Genomic DNA, 16,502 nt, shown 5'->3' on the forward strand with positions numbered 1-16,502 from the left:
AAGGCCACGCATATGCAAAAACCGATTATATGACAATCTGGTACGTATAGTTTACGGCCGCGCACATGCTCGAACCAGATTTGAGACAAATGCATTTAAATTTAATCAAGTTTAGTGTTGTTGTTTTTTCACGTCCCTCTACATAGAAGGCGACATTGCTCGGTCCGTCACTATGTCCTCCCGTCTGCGCGATATTTCATGTCTCGGCAACAACATGTGCAATATGTTAATGGATTTTGAAATAACTTTGCATAAACGTCCACCATCGTAAGAAGGCGTATGGCATTTAACAAACGTCCCCCTGTCCCAAAGGTCAAGGTCACGTTTGGATGTCAAAGGTCAATAACGGCCATAAAACAGCTTGAACATTCCTGCTGTAGTCATAATTTTATCAGTTATGGATGGATTTTAAAATAACTTTGCACAAATGTAACCCATCGTGAGACGACGTGTCGCGTGCCAACACAAGTTTTCAAACCTACAAGACCAAAGACACACTAAGAGTACGAAGGTCAAAATCGCCCATAAAACAGCTTGTCCGCAACAGTAACTTTGTCGTTCATCATGCTATTTTAAGAAACTTACCACTACCATGAGATGACATTTCGTGTGTAAAATTTGTTTCCCTACATCAGTGATCGAGGTCAATCTTTACGGAATACCGTTAGGGTCTATAGCGCACCAAATGGGTCGAAACTTTAACGTCTGCTGCAGCAGAAAAAAAATGCTGCTCGAGAAGCATTTAAATTACTGCTCGAGCATATTTGCCCGAGCAGTATCTAGATATGCTGCTCGACCGGCAAAATTCCTGCCCGAGCAGCATTTTTCGGCGTAAGCTGTATTAAGCCAGCTTTTCACCCTGACTTGACCTTTGTAAGTGTCCAATAATATTCAAATAAAATTTCCCGCGGCTAGGTACGAATGAATACACTTCATTTATTCCATTGGCTGATTTGAGTATAACACCAGAACATTGGAAACATATCCGCGTCTTTGTAACACTGTTTTACTGCATGAAACAATTTTATCTCTAATGAAAAGGCTCAATAGATAGAACAGTTTTACAATCAATTTTCGACATAAATACAGTTTGTGCGTTCACCTTTTATTTTCAGAGAAATACCAGCGCAAAAGCGTTTATACTAAAGGCTATATTCTCATATTTAGTACTTACTTGCATTGCATTTCAACCCGCGAGGTTTCGGGTCAATTCGCGGCCAGTGTGTGAAAGTCAGAGTTTATATACAGTTCATCACCGGAGTTCGCAGAAGGGGTTGCGATCTTTTCATTGAAGGAAAAAAATGGAATCTATGCTACCGTATTTTTGTCTGATGGAGTAAATAGTTCGTTTAGTCGCTTTGTCGATATATCAATATTTTAGGCACAGCTGTTGCCTTGGTCGTGTACAGTTGGCGTAAACAAGCCGTCGTTTCAGCAGCAGAATTGTTACCTAACTTAATGCATTGCATTCCAATCCGCAAGGTATCAAGGTCAGTTTGCGGTCAGTTGCAGAAATCCTTATATAAACGCCGTCTCGTAAACTTTGTGCACTTGAAGTCTGTTTTGATCAGAAAGATACTAAATAAAGATATTCGGCGATATTATTGCGGTATGTCAATCATCGATTTTTAATATGTTTTCAACATTTGCATGATAATGACCAATTTTGATAAAATTAATTAGAAATATTTATCCATTTAGACCAGTTCATTAAGCATGAGCACAATAATTCACTATACTATAATTATGCAATTAAATAAAATTCGAGTATTGCCGGCTGACCTATATGCACTCTTTATTCGTTTATTTTCATGTTTCTTGTGTTTTTCTATTCTGTAAATATAGATATCTGAGTAATAATATCACATAAAGCAAAATAAGCCACGCAATCTGGCGCAACACCCCGTAATTGATTTGCTTGTGATGTAGCTAAGAACTGCGCAGAAAAACGGCATCCGCTACTTTTTATCTCATAGAGATAACTTTTGATCGTTCATAAACATCGACCACAATCAACGCCGTATATCTTTTTTTAAAGATATTTCTTGTTTCTGCTGCAGCAGAAAAATCCTGCTCGACCAGCATTTATTTTTAGAATAAGCCCTTGAACTCGTCAGCCAATCAAATTTGAGCTTGCCAACGGACGAAATAAGCTACCTCTACGGAAACGAAACAGACCTGACAATAACTTTAGAAAAACTGCAACAAACTCATAATCTGTGTTTTAATCAATTAATATTAAATTCTCATCCTTTTTTCGTAGTTGTTCATAAAATACTAATTAAGCTTTAAAATCTATAAGTAATGTACGAACATGCAAATTTGATTGATCAATTGCTTCAACGTTTAATGATTTATGCCTATGTGTAATCTGATTCTGATTGGCTGATGCCATAATCTAAAAATAAATGCTGGTCGAGAAGGATTTTTCTGCTGCTGCAGAAAAAAATGCTGCTCGAGCAGCAAATTGCTGCCCGAGCAGCATCCAGATGTTGCTCGAGCAGTTATTTGCTGCTCGAGTAGCATTTAAATGCTGCTCGAGCAGCATTTTTTTCTGCTGCAGCAGACGTTCTAGTTTCGACCCCTTTGGTGCGCCATAGGGGTCATCGTGGTTACGCATTAAAATCCAGAAGGCGACAATTCGATAGTACGATGCCGAAATTGCGATAGTACGATGGCGACAATGCGATATAGTACGATGGCGACAATGCGATAGTACGATGAAGACAATGCGACAATGCGATGGCGACAGTGCGATAGTACGATGCCGACAATACGATAGTCATATCGTACTGTCGTCATCGTACTATCGCGTTATCGTACTGTCGTCATCGTATTATCGCCATCGTACTATCGCCATCGTATTGTCGCACTGTCGTCATCGTATTATCGCATTGTCGCCATCGTACTATCGCATTGACGCCATCGTATTATCGCACTGTCGCCATCGTATTGTCGCCGTCGTATTATCGCACTGTCGCCATCGTACTATCGCACTGTCGCCCTCTGGATTTAAATGTGTAACCACGGTATTCCGTTTAAGGTCAAATATAATTTGATTATAAAAAACAGATTGTCTGGGCTATTGCTATGTCATTCTACATGCACTTTTAAGGTAACTACAACTTGCTACCATTAGGAGATTGAGTGTCGCATGTGTCACATGTCGCATTACTTCAAAGGTCAGTCACGTAGGGGTCGAAATATACATTTATCAGCTTGGAACATCAGTGCCTAACGACATTATTATTGGTTTCTTTAAATATAAGTCATGTATAGTTCTTTAAATGTAATTGTTCTTCAAATTGATCACATATTTTTACCGCACCTTACAATTGTACATTATTTATTTTACGTATTTACTGTGTTTAAAGATGCCTATTTTAAGTAATTTATCCCATCATCAGACGTGCATTGTCGAAATAAACCACTGTGAAATAAATTTACCTTTATTTCAGCAGTGCTGAAATATAGCTGTCACGCGCGGCGAAGAATGTTCATATTACTCGGAATCAACTATAAAGTAATCAGTTTTAGTAAAATCGAATCAGATTCAACAAAACAAACAATTAGATACCAAGATGTAATATAGTTTTTACACATAATGCAACTCAAAAAGCAAATAAACATTATTTACAAATATTAAGTGCGCGTACTCGTGACGTCATTATTGATACGTCATACGACACAATGCATGTTGTTTCACGCTAAAGATGCAGTTGTTTAGTGTCTTTTTTTCATTATTTCTTAAAAATCGGGGACGTAGAGGTATGATAAACGAAAAACAGGTTGGTTACTGATCTTTTTGTAATGTATTAGGCTCGACACGATTTAAATAATGAAACAATGTTTGCTTAAAATATCTTTGGGATTTTCCGTCTAGTTCGATTTTCCTATTCTATGTTTAAAGAAATAATTTACGACTAAGAAAATTGATGGGATAAATCGAATACTAGGTCGGTGCCGAATAAAGCAAAGTTTATCTTGCTCGGCACGAAAATCTGAACCACTCGCCAAGGCTCGTGGTTCAGATTTTCTAAGCCTCGCAAAATAAACTTTGCTTTATTCGGCACCGACCTAGTATTCTCTATATATTTTATGTTTTAAGTAATATATTTTGGTTTATCGCCAACAACAACGGACCTGTTATTATGTTGGTTGATTTGAAACGTAGCAAAAGCAGTTGTAGTGATGATGGTGGTGATGGTGGTAGAAGGTAATGCCACTATAATTAGTTGTAAGAGTTGTTGCTGCTGTTTTGTTATTGTAAAATCGAAGGAAATACGCTTGAATTGTAACTTTAAACATTAAAACCAGTTAGAGGCATTAAAATTTATTGAATTTGTATTTATAGAAAAATCAAGTACACAAAGTATTAAAATATCAAGAATAACACATGGGAACATTCAGAACATGACAATAAGTCTGATCATCATTAAAATATGAAGATAATGCATGATATGAAAGTTAATGAAGTAATACATGAAAGATTCTCAAAGAGATGCATGTTGTGCTCAGGTGAGCAAAAATGAGATGTTTGAAAATAAGAATAATACTATACTTGCAACCAGGTTGAAATATCAACGCATTGTTTTAAGACTTGTGTATAACTTCATGCCCCTGTGACCTTTAATATTGACCTCCAAATCATGGTGTCTTACTTTCATCCAAAGTAACCAGCATAGCATTCTGGGTGATTATAGAACAAACACATTGCATGTTTCAAGCCTTTGTCACCTTGACTCTTGACCTAAATATAACTAGATGTCACATAACAAAGCCTACAGAAATACTTTCCATGTGTCCAGTCACTCGGTCTTGCCCTTGTCTTTTTTACTTTCCAAGTCATTAGAATAACAATCTGGGTGATCACAGGTCAAATTGTTGTGTAGGTATTGTGTGGAAAGTTTCCAGTTTCTTGTTACAAGCCCCTGTGACCTTACCCTTTGACCTCAAAATCTGAAAGTGTCCTCCTCTCTTCAAAGTAACCAGTATTACAATTTTAGTGATATTTCGCGGAACTGGATTTCATTCTATCAACCTCTGTTGCCTTGACCTTTGACCTGTTGATTCAAAATCACAAGACATTTTCCTTTCATCCCAAGTAAATAGCATACCTAAATTAAGTCACTCTCTTGATATCATCTGGAAACAAAAAGGTTTGCCCAACAATTCTACCTTACAAATAGATTGCCCTACAATCCTTCCTTACAAAAAGATTGCCCAACAATCAAACCTTGCAAAAAGATTGCCCAACAATCCTACCTTACAAAAAGATTGCCCAACAATCCTACCTTACAAAAAAATTGCCCAACAATACTACCTTGCAAAAAGATTGCCCAACAATCCTACCTTACAAAAAGATTGCCCAACAATCCTACCTTACAAAAAAGATTGCCCAACAATCCTACCTTACAAAAAGATTGCCCAACAATACTACCTTGCAAAAAGATTGCCAACAATCCTACCTTACAAAATGATTGCCCAACAATACTACCTCGCAAAAAGATTGCCCAACAATCCTACCTTTATAAAAAGATTGCCCAACAATCTTACCTTACAACAAGATGCGTTTGTGAAACACAATGTCCCCCTATATGACGTTTGACCTTGAAGGATGGCCTTGACCTTGTGACGGATGACCTTGACCTTTCACCACTCAAAATGTGCAGCTCCATGAGATACACATGCATGCCAAATATCAAGTTGCTATATTCAATATTGCAAAAGTATTCATAAAATAAGCGATTTGGGCCACAGATATTTGACCTCTGACCTTGAAGGATGACCTTGACCTTTCACCACTCAAAATGTGCAGCTCCATGAGATGCACATGCATGCCAAATATCAAGTTGCTATCTTCAATATTGCAAAAGTATTTATAAAATAAGTGATTTGGGCCACATATATTTGACCTCTGACCTTGAAGGATGACCTTGACCTTTCACCACTCATAATGTGCAGCTCCATGAGATACAAATGCATGCCAAATATCAAGTTGCTATCTTCAATATTGCAAAAGTATTCATAAAATGAGCGATTTTGGCCACATATATTTGACCTCTGACCTTGAAGGATGACCTTGACCTTGACCTTTCACCACTCAAAATGTGCAGCTCCATGAGATACACATGCATGCCAAATATCAAGTTGCTATATTCAATATAGCAAAAGTTATTGCAAAATGTTAAAGTTGGCGCAAACAGACCAACCAACAGACCAACAGACCAACCAACGGACAGGGCAAAAACAATATGTCCCCCACTACTATAGTGGGGGACATAAAAAGATTGCCCAACAATCCCACATAACGGGTGCCACGCTCAGCTGCGAAAGCTTGTCAGATTTTTTTTTTTTTTAGAGGTCACAGTGACCTTGACCTTTGACCTAGTGACTCAAAATGGGTGTGGCATGTAGAACTCATCAAGGTGCATCTACATATGAAGTTTCAAAGTTGTAGGTGGAAGCACTTTGATTTTAGAGTCAATGTAAAGGTTTTAGAATGCCTACAGCGGACGACAGGACGAGATTGCTATGAGAATAGCTCTGGTTTTCTCCGACAACAGCCACGCTAACAATCCTACCTTACCAAAATATTGCCCAACAATCCTACCTTACGAAAAGATTGCCCAACAATCCAACCGACTTACCAACAAACAGGTTTACAGCAATATATCTATAACAAATATGTCAATGAAGCCGCACATGATTGCAAAGCATGCTGGTAAAAATATACGTATGAAAATAAAAATTAGACAACATAATATAAAACATAGAACATAATTAATTAATGTACTGATAAACACAGAATTTGAAATATTAATAAAGAACTATCGTAATGAAGCTTAATGACATGTATTATCTAAAAAAAGAATTTTATTAATTAACATATTGTATATGCAACTTCTTTGTTTATAGCATGGATACAGACTAATTATTAATTAACATATTGAATATGCAACTTCTTTGTTTATAGCATGGATACAGACTAAAAATATATATAAGTGAAAATACAACGTGTTATAGTGTGATATTTTATCTTATTATCAATCGGAAAATCAACGGCGACTTTAATACATGTTCAAAAACAATACCTTTTAAAGTATAAATAAGCATTAATGAAAATGGTACCTTTATGATTGTTCGTAAAACAAACAACACCGATATGCTATGCAAAAATTTAAGATTTTTTCAAAAAGATCATCATCTTTTTTAATAAAACACGCTAACAATTATAGATATGAGTCTAAAAATAGTGAACTCAAAAGGGAAAAAACAACAAAAAATGTACTGTGACCAGAATACAATTACACATGTAACCACATTATTGTTTATAACATAACAAAACACTAACTGATTACAAACAAGTCAAAACTTCTTCTCTTTTTTTGCACGGAAAGTGGTCGTAGTATTGTCCAAGCCGATATCGCTCAGCGAGGCTTTACTCTCGCGTCCTGACACAAACACGTGTGTTGGATCTGAGGAATGCTGGAAGTGGATCTTCTCGCGTCGAAACTGAAAATAAGAGCCGGCTTAAATTAGCAGCTAGTCATTTGTATCAATGCTTCTTTATTTGTTTGTGTGATTGTATTTTAGCTATAATAAAAAGTATTTCATTCATTACACAATGAACTTTTTGTGAACTTTAAACTTATGAGTTTTTGTATGGAAACATAAATTTATGAATTTAATTTTGGAAAAGAAAAGAGGAATTTGCGTCTGTCATTTTCCTATGTGTCCTATATATTCCTGGAACGGTCAATCAACCCACAAAACAAAAGAAACGTATGTCCTATGAATAATAATGATTTTACAGTACCCTGATGATAGGGTGTAGTTTTCTGGAATAATAAATGTTGGCCATTTTTAATATTTATGATTACGAAAATGATTTTTTTTGCAATTAAGCATCCAGGATAGCATTGAATCAATCTATAATGCGCACAAACTTTTTTATTTGAAATTTGAAGTTAAAAAACTGCGCGCTATACGCGGAAAAATACATGAGCGTGACACCCAAAATGCCCTGGCATGAAATGCCTAGTCACAAGACATGTAATCAGAGACAAGAATAACACTAATACAACTCTTCCCTTTTTTGTATGGCAAGAACAGAAAAAAGATGAAAAAGCTGAAAATGAATTTAGGTTGAAATATTGTTCCAGAGACTATTACACAAGAGTGATGTTTAAGTTTGTAAAAAAAAATAAAATACAAATCAGTTAATTACAAATCAAAGTATCACAAAAATACACACATAACAAGTAATATAATACATGTTTGATAACCTCTAGTAGGATGACTGTTTATGATAAAACATAAGAGCATAAAAGCAAGCCCAGATGCAATACAATAAACATGCTGCATTCAATAAAATGATGACCCTGGTGGAAGCCTTATTAGTATTAATTCATTGGCAAAGAAGTCCAAATGTAGGTAAAGGTCAAAATGAGGTCAAGTGAGGTGTGCTGAGTGTTGAATGCAAGTATCAAAGTGTCTTAGTGAGTTGTAATGGTGGTCAGTGAACCGTCAATTTAGATTAAAACATTTGTACGCCTTATGAAATAGTTCATGTCAAAGAAAAAATGTTTAAAGTCAATTCCAAAATGAGTTAGTTGATTTGCTTGTCTTGAAAATGTTCAAAGATAACAACTATGCAAGCAAAAAATATTTGTAGCAAACGATATGTAAGAAAATAGCAAACTTTTTGGGTCATTTAGAATAAGGACCTTCTGAATTATTCCAATATATTAGTCCAAAAGAAGGTCAATCTCAAGTTAAAAATGAGGTCAGGTAATGTGGGTGTGTTGTTTGAGGTCAGGTGATGTGGGTGTGTTGATTGAGGTCAGGTGATGTGGATGTGTTGATTGAGGTCAGGTGATGTGGGTGTTCATTGAGGACAGTTGATGTGGGTGTGTTGATTGAGGTCAGGTGATGTGGGTATGTTGATTGAGGTCAGGTGATGTAGGTGTTCATCGAGGACAGTTGATGTGGGTGTGTTGATTGAGGTCAGGGGATGTGGGTATGTTGATTGAGGCCAGGTGATGTGGGTGTGTTGATTGAGGTAAGGTGATGTGGGTGTGTTGATTGAGGTAAGTTGATGTGGGTGTGTTGATTGGGGTCAGGTGATGTGGGTGTTTTGATTGAGGTCAGGTGATGTGGGGGTGTTGGTTAAGGTCAGGTGATGTAGGTGTGTTATTGAGGTCAGGTGATGTGGATGTGTTGATTGAGGTCAGATGAAGTGGGTGTGTTGATTGAGGTCAGGTGATGTGGGTGTGTTGATTGAGGTCAGGTGATGTGGGTGTGTTGATTGAGGTAAGGTGATGTGGGTGTGTTGATTGAGGTCAGGTGATGTGGGTGTATTGATTGAGGTCAGGTGATGTGGGTGTGTTGACTGAGGTCAGGTGATGTAGGTGTGTTGATTGAGGTCAGGTGATGTCGTTGTGTTAATTGAGGTCAGGTGATGTAGGTGTTTTTATTGAGGTCAGGTGATGAAGGTGTGTTGATTGAGGTAAGGTGATGTGGGTGTATTAATTGAGGTCAAAAGATGTGGGTGTGTTGATTGAGGTCAGGTGATATGGGTGTGTTGATTGAGGTCAGGTGATGTCGTTGTGTTAATTGAGGTCAAGTGATGTGGGTGTATTGATTAAGGTCAGGCGATGTGGGTGTGCTGATTGAGGTCAGGTGATGTGGGTGTGTTGATTGAGGTCAGGTGATATGGGTGTGTTGGTTAAGGTCAGGTGATGTAGGTGTGTTATTCAGGTCAGGTGATGTGGGTGTGTTGATTGAGGTCAGGTGATGGGGGGGGGTGTTGATTGAGGTCAGGTGATGTAGGTGTGTTGATTAAGGTCAGGTGATGTGGGTGTGTTGATTGAGGTAAGGTGATGTGGGTGTGTTGATTGAGGTCAGGTGATGTGAATGTGCTGATTGAGGTCAGGTGATGTAGGTGTGTTGATTGAGGTCAAATGATGTGGGTGTGTTGATTGAGGTCAGGTGATGTGGGTGTGTTGATTGAGGTCAGGTGATGTGGTTGTGTTAATTGAGGTCAAGTGATGTGGGTGTGTTGATTAAGGTCAGGTGATGTGGGTGTGCTGATTGAGGTCAGGTACTGTATGTGTGTTGATTGAGGTCAGGTGATGTGGGTGTGTTGATTAAGGTCAGGTGATGTGGGTGTGTTGATTGAGGTAAGTTGATTTGGGTGTGTTGATTGAGGTTAGGTGATGTAGGTGTGTTAATTGAAGTCAAGTGATGTGGGGGTGTTGATTGAAGTCAGGTGATGTGGGTGTGTTGATTGAGGTCAGGTGATGTGGGTGTGTTGATTGAGGTCAGGTGACGTGGGTGTGTTGATTGAGGTCAGGTGATGTAGGTGTGTTGATTGAGGTCAGGGTATGTGGGTGTGTTGATTGAGGTTAGGTGATGTTGGTGTGTTGATTGAGGTCAGGTAATGTGGGTGTGTTGATTTAGGTAAGTTGATGCGGGTGTGTTGATTGAGGTCAGGTAATGTAGGTGTGTTGATTGAGGTCAGGTGATGTGGGTGTGTTAATTGAGATCAAGTGATGTGGGTGTGTTGATTGAGGTCAGGTGATGCGGGTGTGTTGATTAAGGTCAGGTGATGTGGATGTGTTGATTGAAGTCAGGTGATGAGGGTGTGTTGATTGAGGTCAGGTGATGTGGGTGTGCTGATTGAGGTCAGGTGATGTGGGTGTTTTGATTTAGGTAAGGTGATGTGGGTGTGTTGATTGAGGTCAGGGGATGTTGGTGTGTTAATTGAGGTCAAGTGATGTGGGTGTGTTGATTGAGGTAAGGTGATGTGGGTGTGTTGATTAAGGTAAGGTGATGTGGGTGTGTTGATTAAGGTAAGGTGATGTGCGTGTGCTGATTGAAGTCAGGTGATGTGGGTGTGTTGATTGAGGTCAGGTGATGTGGGTGTGTTGATTGAGGTCAGGTGATGTGGGTGTGTTGATTGAGGTCAAGTGATGTGGGTGTGTTGATTGAGGTCAGGTGATGTGGGTGTGTTGATTGAGGTAAGGTGATGTGGGTGTATTGATTGAGGTCAGGGGATGTGGGTGTGTTGATTGAGGTCAATTGATGTAGGTGTGTTGATTGAGGTAAGGTGATGTGGGTGTGTTAATTGAGGTCAAGTGATGTGGGTGTGTTGATTGAGTTCAGGTGATGTGGGTGTGTTGATTGAGGTCAGGTGATGTGAGTGTGTTGATTGAGGTCAGGTGATGCGGGTGTGTTGATTGAGGTCAGGTGATGTGGGTGTGTTGATTGAGGTTAGGTGATGTGGGTTTGTTGATTGAGGTTAGGTGATGTGGGTGTGTTGATTGAGGTCAGGTGATGTGGGTGTGTTGATTTTGATCAAAAACATTATCCATGTAAGTTTAATGCAGGAACATTATTGATGAAAGAAGACACGTAAATTTGAGGTTAACCTGAAAAAGAAAAGAACAAAGTGACAGATGGAAGACTACTAATATACACAGAAGATATTATCAATAGTTACCACTGCCTCACTGTGAAATGACATCATTATTATGACCTCAAGACATATTCCTGCAAAATTCTGTTGTTTAACTTTTTTTTAAACAGGTAAAAAAACTGTTAAAAAGCATAACATTTACATCAAATTTGTTGGTTTCAGTGTATATTGATATTTTTAACCTTAGATAATCATAGATATTGTCACCCGTGGCTGTTATACACATACAAGTGTTGTTTTCTCATATCACTCATGATTAAAGTCGATAATGCACTCAAACAAACAAATATTCACTGTTCATTAAATATTACCAGATGATATTCTAAATCTGTTTTATCGTTCTGTAGACAAAGAATTAAAAATGTTTGGTCGATTTGCCAATAGTTGTCATTCAGAACTTATGATATAGAGGATATTTGTTGGATTCGGTGGATTATCGATTTAAATTCACGAGTGATCATAGAAAATAATATTTTCACGAGTGGCACAGCCACGAGTGAAAATATATATTTTATATAATCACGAGTGAATTAAGATCGATAATGCACCGAACCCAACAAATTTTCTTTTTATTTTATGTTTTTTTTCACATTGTTAAAGAGTTTAACTAAAGAATTTCGCTGGGAAAATGACGTCATTTCGTCAAAAAAATGACGTCATTTAACATAAACAGTGAAAATTATTGATATTTTGACTGATAATTTTCATTGTTTGAAACAGTGAAATTATCAGTTTTAATTCACTGATATTTCTCTATAAACCACCGGAAAGCATAAAATAAAATGGATTTCCACTGATTTACTTGTGGTAAAATAAAAAAAAAGAACTTAATCCACTAGGTATTGTATGGTTGTTAAAACCAAGTAATTTGTTGGGTTCTGAAATAGGTCTATACAAACAAATCCAATCCTGAGAACATAAAATTTACTAGATTCCTGTTGGAAATGTGTCAAGCCCATTCATTGTGTGATTATTTCAGAATGATTGTGACCTCGACCTGTCATCTTAGCAGCGTGAGGAATGTTATTTTAAAAATGCCATTTGAATGATAAAGTCAAAGTTTTAAAATGCTGTATCATGTTCATATCTTCTGCATTGACCTTCAAGAATGACCTTGATCTTTATGCTGGGAACAGAAACCTTGCACACAACATTTGGGCTCCACATAGTTAAGATCCGCTAAAAGATATTTTAACATTGATTTACGAATGTTCAAATTACAGGTTCTACAAAATTCCCATTAATTTATAAATATTGACTAATTAAGTATTTTGTTTTGAGACCTAAAAGGTAATTATTTATCAATGAATTTACCATGTAAGCAAGATCATTTTGCTTTCTGTATGCTAAAGAGAATATCTAAGATCACATTTGTTAAGAATATTTGTAGGAGTTACTGCAAACCAGGCACATATCAGAACTTCAAGGGTCATTCGAGAGGAATATTCTGTTTCAACAAGCAGGCTGAGGAGTTTCATAGCCACAGATATACCCTGAGAGGTCTCATAGCCACAGATATACCTTGAGAGGTCTCATAGCCACAGATATACCCTGAGAGGTCTCATAGCCACAGATATACCTTGAGAGGTCTCATAGCCACAGATATACCTTGAGAGGTTTCATAGCCACAGATATACCTTGAGAGGTCTCATAGCCACAGATATACCCTGAGAGGTCTCATAGCCACAGATATACCCTGAGAGGTCTCATAGCCACAGATATACCCTGAGAGGTCTCATAGCCACAGATATACCCTGAGAGGTCTCATAGCCACAGATACCCTGAGATGTCTCATAGCCACAGATATACCCTGAGAGGTCTCATAGCCACAGATATACCCTGAGAGGTCTCATAGCCACAGATATACCCTGAGAGGTCTCATAGCCACAGATATACCCTGAGAGGTCTCATAGCCACAGATATACCCTGAGAGGTCTCATAGCCACAGATATACCCTGAGAGGTCTCATAGCCACAGATATACCCTGAGAGGTCTCATAGCCACAGATATACCCTGAGAGGTCTCATAGCCACAGATATACCCTGAGAGGTCTCATAGCCACAGATATACCCTGAGAGGTCTCATAGCCACAGATATACCTGAGAGGTCTCATAGCCACAGATATACCCTGAGAGGTCTCATAGCCACAGATATACCCTGAGAGGTCTCATAGCCACAGATATACCCTGAGAGGTCTCATAGCCACAGATATACCTGAGAGGTCTCATAGCCACAGATATACCTTGAGAGGTCTCATAGCCATAGATATACCCTGAGAGGTCTCATAGCCATAGATATACCCTGAGAGGTCTCATAGCCATAGATATACCCTGAGAGGTCTCATAGCCATAGATATACCCTGAGAGGTCTCATAGCCATAGATATACCCTGAGAGGTCTCATAGCCACAGATATACCCTGAGAAGTCTCAAAGCCACAGATATACCCTGAGAGGTCTCATAGCCATAGATATACCCTGAGCGGTTTCATAGCAACAGATATACCTTGAGAGGTCTCATAGCCACAGATATACCCTGAGAGGTCTCATAGCCACAGACATACCCTGAGAGGTCTCATAGCCACAGATATACCCTGAGAGGTCTCATAGCCACAGATATACCCTGAGAGGTCTCATAGCCACAGATATACCCTGAGAGGTCTCATAGCCACAGATATACCCTGAGAGGTCTCATAGCCATAGATATACCCTGAGAGGTCTCATAGCCACAGATATACCCTGAGAAGTCTCATAGCCACAGATATACCCTGAGAGGTCTCATAGCCACAGATATACCCTGAGAGGTCTCATAGCCATAGATATACCCTGAGAGGTCTCATAGCCATAGATATACCCTGAGAGGTCTCATAGCCATAGATATACCCTGAGAGGTCTCATAGCCACATATATACCCTGAGAGGTCTCATAGCCATAGATATACCCTGAGAGGTCTCATAGCCATAGATATACCCTGAGAGGTCTCATAGCCACAGATATACCCTGAGAGGTCTCATAGCCACAGATGTACCCTGAGAGGTCTCATAGCCACAGATATACCCTGAGAGGTCTCATAGCCACAGATATACACTGAGAGGTCTCATAGCCACATATATACCCTGAGAGGTCTCATAGCCATAGATATACCCTGAGAGGTCTCATAGCCACAGATATACCCTGAGAGGTCTCATAGCCACAGATATACCCTGAGAAGTCTCATAGCCACAGATATACCCTGAGAGGTCTCATAGCCACAGATATACCCTGAGAGGTTTCATAGCCACAGATATACCCTGAGAGGTCTCATAGCCACAGATATACCCTGAGAGGTCTCATAGCCACAGATATACCCAGTCACCCAAGATGCATTAGAAGATGGCTTCACACTGAGGTTTACTTTATTGATTCCCGCTCGCATCTTCAGGTGGGATTGACAGTCGCGGGGCAAATGAGATGGTGGGATCAATGTCGAGACTTCCTCGATACACCGTTGACTGTCGTCTTTTAGTTGGGACTGTGTTGGTATTTGTGATTGATTGCAGCGTAACCGTCGCCTCTTTTTCGCCATCCATATCCAGCCCCGTAGCATCTCTAAGTGACTGAGCGAACAAAGTCTGTTGCATCGGATTGGATTGGACCGCTGATTTTTGATTGAACGACGTCTGCCTCTCGCTATCTAAATCCATGCCAGTAGCAGTTCGCAATGACTGCTCATACCAGTCGGTATGGGCTGCCGCTTTGTGGGAGAACGATGTCGTTTTCTCATGCTCATTGTGAAGGGCCTCCATGTCAGAATGTAACTGATCAGGCCAGTTAAAGGACACCTTGGCATCTGACGCACGGTAGCTGGCTGTGAACCAACTTGAGAAGTCTTTTTTTCCTGGCTTTACTCTGTGTATTTTGTGCTGTTATTGTTCATGAACAAACATTACATTTAATAAAAAACTTAAGTAAATTGTAAAAAATACGACATGCAATTGAAATCATGAGTGTTCATGAAACAATATGTGTTGAACTATTTTGCACTTTAATTGTGAACAAATCATTCAACAAGAGGGACATGGGCTCTCTAAAACGCTCACCTTAGTCTCCAAGGAACTAAACTACTCTGAGATGGTGGATTTTAGAACAAGTAAAGTACTTTGTGAAACTGAACACTTAAGGCAAACTGTTAATTATGAAGTGGGTTGAGATATCATTAAAACAAATGTTCAGACCAAGTTTCATGATGGTTTGACCTGAAATTCAACTTCTAGAGTGTTAACAAGCTTTTTTTATTTGACCTAGTGACCTTGTTTTCTGCCTCACATGGCCCAGTTTTAAATTTGGCCAATATAGCCTTTGGACAAACGTACTGACTAAATGTCATGAATATTGGACAATAAATGTTGAATTTAGAGTGTTGACGAGGCAAATGTTGACGATGAATGACAGTCAATCGATTATGCACAACAGAACAAGAGATGTGTTTGTCAGAAACACAATGCCCCGCTTTGAAGCCATATAATTATATGACCTTTGACCTTGAATGATGACCTTGACCTTTCACCACTCAAAATGTGCAGCTCCATGATATACACATGCATGCCAAATATCAAGTTGCTATCTTCAATATTGCAAAAGTTATGGCCAATGTTAAAGTTTTCGGACGGACAGACTGACTGACGGTCAGTTCAACTGCTATATGCCACCCTACCGGGGGGCATAAAAAGGAGATCATCTAACCTCACTATGAGCATGTTTTGTATAGGTGAGCAAAACAACATGCATGTTAAACAAGATCTAATACAATCGTCAAAGTCAATAACGGAATAGACTATGGTAGCTTATTTTCGTTTATCTGCTCCTCTATAATGTTTCAGAAAAATGTAAAGTAAGTATTTATACTAATGGCATGTATTGGCAAATATTACATAACTACAATATTTAATTATCTACTCTATTAAACAGTTCACAATATTGAAAGCCTATGAAAGGCAATTATCTCCAAGGTTCAGGAACCAATTGTAGTACAAAAATACTTTTA

The 16,502-nt window shown here is 38.7% G+C and overlaps 1 protein-coding gene and 1 long non-coding RNA gene across 14 annotated transcripts in view; one reads left to right on the top strand and one right to left on the bottom strand.

The window, feature by feature from the left end:
* The first annotated feature begins 3,573 nt into the window (after positions 1 to 3,573).
* On the top strand, positions 3,574 to 13,491 carry LOC127880993 (uncharacterized). 2 transcript variants are annotated; one of them, XR_008049852.1, is made up of 3 exons: positions 3,574 to 3,788; positions 12,873 to 12,982; positions 13,474 to 13,491. It is a non-coding gene; the product is annotated as an uncharacterized LOC127880993 (long non-coding RNA). The 2 variants fall into 2 exon arrangements; XR_008049851.1 differs by lacking the exon at positions 13,474 to 13,491 and adding an exon at positions 13,157 to 13,174.
* LOC127880978 (mucin-5AC-like) overlaps positions 4,318 to 16,502 on the bottom strand; it is a 38,145-nt gene continuing 25,960 nt past the window's right edge. For 2 of the 12 annotated variants that reach the window (XM_052428531.1, XM_052428529.1), the window contains exons 7-8: positions 14,874 to 15,381; positions 7,376 to 7,515 (exon numbers count right to left, since the gene is read on the bottom strand). In XM_052428531.1, coding sequence (XP_052284491.1) covers positions 14,875 to 15,381 — 507 coding nt within the window. In that variant the 3' untranslated portion in view covers positions 7,376 to 7,515; position 14,874. Of the gene's footprint in view, positions 7,516 to 14,873; positions 15,382 to 16,502 lie in introns of all 12 variants that reach the window. The other 10 variants (XR_008049844.1, XR_008049845.1, XR_008049837.1 and 7 more) reach the window with 10 other exon arrangements.

The sequence above is a fragment of the Dreissena polymorpha genome, chromosome 5 (assembly GCF_020536995.1).
Source record: "Dreissena polymorpha isolate Duluth1 chromosome 5, UMN_Dpol_1.0, whole genome shotgun sequence".
Taxonomy (NCBI): Eukaryota; Metazoa; Mollusca; class Bivalvia; order Myida; family Dreissenidae; genus Dreissena; species Dreissena polymorpha.